This window comes from Chenopodium quinoa, unplaced genomic scaffold (genome assembly GCF_001683475.1).
Source record: "Chenopodium quinoa cultivar QQ74 unplaced genomic scaffold, ASM168347v1, whole genome shotgun sequence".
In the NCBI taxonomy this organism is placed as follows: domain Eukaryota; kingdom Viridiplantae; phylum Streptophyta; class Magnoliopsida; order Caryophyllales; family Amaranthaceae; genus Chenopodium; species Chenopodium quinoa.
This window is the reverse complement of record NW_018743176.1, coordinates 562,569-566,908: the sequence shown is the minus strand read 5'-3', so window position 1 is coordinate 566,908 and position 4,340 is coordinate 562,569. Positions and strand designations below refer to the sequence as shown.

The 4,340-nt window shown below is 48.2% G+C and overlaps 1 protein-coding gene across 1 annotated transcript; it reads right to left on the bottom strand.

Moving 5' to 3' along the window:
• Positions 1-1,800: 1,800 nt before the first annotated feature.
• On the bottom strand, positions 1,801-2,904 carry LOC110732879. The gene has a single exon (XM_021912866.1). The coding sequence runs from the start codon at positions 2,902-2,904 to the stop codon at positions 1,801-1,803; it is 1,104 nt and encodes a 367-aa protein (XP_021768558.1).
• Between the last annotated feature and the right edge of the window lie 1,436 nt (positions 2,905-4,340).

Below are 4,340 nucleotides of genomic sequence, written 5' to 3'. Positions count from 1 at the left end.
ACGTGACCTCAAGGCTTTGGATCTCAATTGCCCACTTTATCATCCGTCTTTACGACTCCATGGTCGTCAGGGGCCGTTTGATTGGCTGGTCTGTGTAAACGACCACCGGATGTGCCAGGAAATAAGGCTTCAATTTCTTCACTACCATGTACAGGGCAAGTCCAAATTTCTCCACCAGTGGGTACCTCAACTCTGCATTCTTCAAGACATGACTGACAAAGTAGACTGGGAGTTAGCAGCCGTCTCTTTCAGCTAAGAGGACGGCACTTAAAGCATGATCTGATACTGCGAGATACATGTAAAGCACTTCTTTTGGCAAAGGACTGACGAGTCTCGGCAGGGAATGCAGGTGTTCTTTCAGCTTTTGGAGGGCCGACTCAGCATTCGGTCCCCATTCAAACTTTGCTTTCTTTCTAATTGCCTGGAAAAAGTAGAGGCATTTATCGCCTTCCCGACTGAGAAACCTTCCGAGAGCGGCGAGGCAGCCTGTTAGCCTTTGTACCTCTCGAACAGTGCGAGGCGACTGCATGTCAATGACCGCCTGCACCTTGTCAGGATTTGCCTCTATTCCCCTTTGATTTATCAGGAATCCGAGAAACTTCCCAGACTCAACTCCAAAGACACACTTTTTTGGATTAAGCATGACTCGGTGCCGCCTGAGTGTGGCGAATGTTTCTCGGAGGTCTGCCAGATGGTCCGTTTGGAGTTTTGACTTTACAATCATATCGTTAATATACGCCTCCACATTTCTTCCAATTTGTTCAAAAAACACAGTGTTTATCATTCTTTAGAAGGTTGTCGGGGCGTTCTTCAGACTAAACGGCATGACCGTGTAACAATAGAGTCCCTACTCTGTGACAAAGGCAGTTTTCTCTTGATCCTTTTTTCATAGAGGGATCTGGTGAAAGCCTGAGTAGGCGTCCATGAAGCTCATCAAGGCATGGCCGGCTGTTGAGTCGACGAAGCTATCGATCTTTGGCAAAGGATAGCTGTCTTTCGGACATGCCTTGTTTAAATCAGTGTAGTCCACACACATGCGCCAGGAACCATTCGACTTCTTGACTAGCACAACATTTGCAACCCATTCTGGGTAGAAACACTGCCGAATGTATCCCGCATCAAGTAACTTCTTTACCTCAGCGGCGACCGCCTGGTTTCTTTCTTCCCCATGATGCCTTTTCTTTTGTCGTACCGGTTTCTTTTTTGGGTCGACAGCTAGCTTGTGTACCGCCAGGTCTGGACTAATACCTGGCATCTCATGCACCTCAAATGCAAAAAATATCTTTTCAGCAGTCGGCGAAGGTCATTGCCAAGTTCAGTCAGAGCATTCGTCCCCACCTTAATAGTTCGGTCAAGACGACTGTCATCGAGGACGACATCTACGTGCTCCCCAGCTAGCTGAGGGCGGAATTCATCCGGCCGCTCCTCAGCCAGTGATTGCTATTGCTTATGCTTTTTCTTGACCTCCGTCTCGGAGGCTTTTCTCTTCTTGCCGCCTGCCTCTTGGGCAGACGCTTCTTCTATGGCTTTGCAAGTTGGGCCGTCTGAAGTTACCATTGTTTTGATGTCAGTGAGGTAACATTCTCTGGCAATTATCTGGTCCCCCCTTATGGAACCTACTGTTTTGTCATCCTTCTCAAACTTGAGCAACATAAGGGATGGAATGATAACTGCTTTAGAGTCATTAAGGGTGGGGCGCCCAAGGATCATGTTGTAGGCAGTAAGTTCTTCCACAACCAGGAAACGAATGACCATGTGGCGACCCTCGCCTCTCTCACCCAGACGGACAGGTAAGTCAACTTAACCAATCGGATGGACGACTCCCCTTCTAAATCCTACGGGAGGATGGGAGACAGGCTGTATACTCTCAGGCCTGTACTTGAGCTTGGTCAAGCACTTATGGCTGATGAGGTCCGACGAACTCCTTGTATCAATAAGTATCCTGCCGACTCTTTGATTGGCCACTTTACACTCAATGACAATTAGGTCGTCATGCGGCCGTCGAACACCACCAGAATCTTTCTCAGAAATAATAACCTCAGGAAACGAGGTACCAGAGGTCTCACCCTGATTAACAGAGTTAACATCCAGTTTCCTGATGTTATCCTTGTTTCCCCGAACAGTCGGGCCTCCCCCTGCATAGCCGCCTGCTATTGTATAGATGGCAGCTTCATCAGTGTCAGAGCTGTCGGCTGGCTTCTGTCTTTTTTGCCTGGCCGACTGATTCTGTTTGGGGGGCTGTTTTCCTTTAGGTCTCTTGACATAAGAGTCCAGATCACCCTTTTCAGCCAACTGATCCAGCAGACGCTTGAGACTAATGCATTCGTTGGTCTCATGCCCAACATCATCATGAAAATGGCAGTGCTTGCCTTGGTTGTGCTTGCTAGGATCACCCTTCATAGGTGTCGGCTTCTCAAGTGAGAGTCGGCCCTTAACTTCTTTGAAAATGGTATGATTATCTTTGTTGAAATCATACTTGGGGGAGTATGGAGTGAATTCCTTTCTCTTCTTACTGGACGTCTGACTAGTGGAGTCGGCCATCCAAACATCTTTTCTCTTTTTCTCTTCCTTGGGGGCTGCTTTCTGTGAACGACCCTCCTTTTTCTCGGACCTTTTTTGGTCCCCTTGTTTTCCCATGTGACAGAGGTCGACTGCCTGTATGTAGGTCTCGGCCTCCATCATTGCCTCTTGGAGAGTAGCCACTCTTTTTCTAACTAAATCAAATTTGAAGTTCGACCCGTCTTTCAATCCCTTGAAGAAATCAGTATAGGCTACTTCATCCGGCAGGTTGGGTATTTGTATCCTCATCAGATTGAATCTCTTTATGTAGGAGCGTAATCCCTCATTTTCTCCCTGCTGGACGGCTCCTAGATCAAGAGTCGTCTTCCTGGCAGGTATATTCATGGAAAAGTTTGATGCAAACAAATAAGCCAATGTTCTGAAGTTGTTGACACAGTCGGCCGGCAGGTTGCCGAACCACTGTTGGGCGACTCCTTTTAGAGTGGCAGGAAAACACCTACACCATGTGGCATCGTCCAATCCTTGAAGGTACATTAGATTGGTGAATGCCATCAGGTGATCCTATGGGTTAGTGGTGCCATCATAAGCGCCTATTAACACATTTTTCACTTTAGCCAGCTGGGCGGCTTGTAAAATTTCCTTGGAGAAGGCGGTTGGCTGTTCCCCAAGTTGAAGCAATTGTAACTGCCAGTCCAAAGGCTGGACATTCTTAGCCATCTGACCTCCAAAAGGAGGAGGTGGCAAAAAGTAGTGAGTTTGCGGTACATATGGCGGTTGAGTGACATATGGCGCCAACTGTTGTTGATGAGAGCTAGAACCGGAGTGTGCACTGCCTGTCCGGATCTCATAGTTTGACCTTGAATGATTCATAGAAGTGTTTTGTATACTGTCAAGAAAATCAGAAGTGGAGGTCGACTCAGAATGCTGTTGGCTCCTTTTCTGCTGAATCAGCAGCCGGACGTCTGAGTAGGATTTCTTTGAGCCGTCTGGTTGAACCAAGAGGATTGGTTTCCTTCCCAATGAGGCAGGGATACGGTGCTTAGATAAATTGACTAGAGGTACTCGCCTCTCCTCTTGGCGAGGGTGGGGGATTGCCTCACGGTCCTTCAACGACTTCTTCTTTCCTAAATAGGAAGGCTTTTTCCTCGACTGCCCTTTTTGGGAGACAGCCGTATTTTTGTTGATGAGATCTTTAATCTCACCCTTGAAACTTCTCATGATGGTCATAAGATCATTTCTTGAGACAGGAGCTGTCCAGTCGACCGCTTGATGAGAGTCGGCCGAAGGTCCGACTGTTTGGCCTGGACTAGCCTGGTCTTGCCGTTCCTGCCTTTCACGAGGGGTAGTGCGTCGAGCCCTCAAGGACCCGTCTGGGGCTCTGCGAGTCTCAACGTCAGGCTTAGTGTCCTGATCAGAAGAAACATGAGGCTCGTCTTCTTGGCAGTCGTCCTCGGGACGCCTGTCACCATTAGTCGGTACAGATTGTGATGCCATCTCAAAGGTACTCTCCCCACAGACGGCGCCAAAATGTTTCAGGGTTTTCCGTGTCCCTTAGGAGAGTTACAAATTCGAGGCTGGAACCAGACGCCTATACCTGCAAGATAACGGAGACTCCTTGGGTAGGGAGCTCCGCCTCCAACGATCAAGTTAGTGAATGAAGGAGTTGTAATGCGGAATGTAAATAGGTGTCGGATGCTAGGACGGGTCTAGCAGGCGTTTCCGAGTGGTGTGTGATTGCCTTGGGATTTGTGCAATCCGTGTGTTTCTTGTGAACAGTCTCTGTCATAAATGAGCATTTATGACCGTATTTGTAGCCTTAG

Excerpts from the sequence above, each read along its gene's own strand:
- LOC110732879 (XM_021912866.1), bottom strand. The coding sequence starts at position 2,904 with ATGAATATACCTGCCAGGAAGACGACTCTTGATCTAGGAGCCGTCCAG.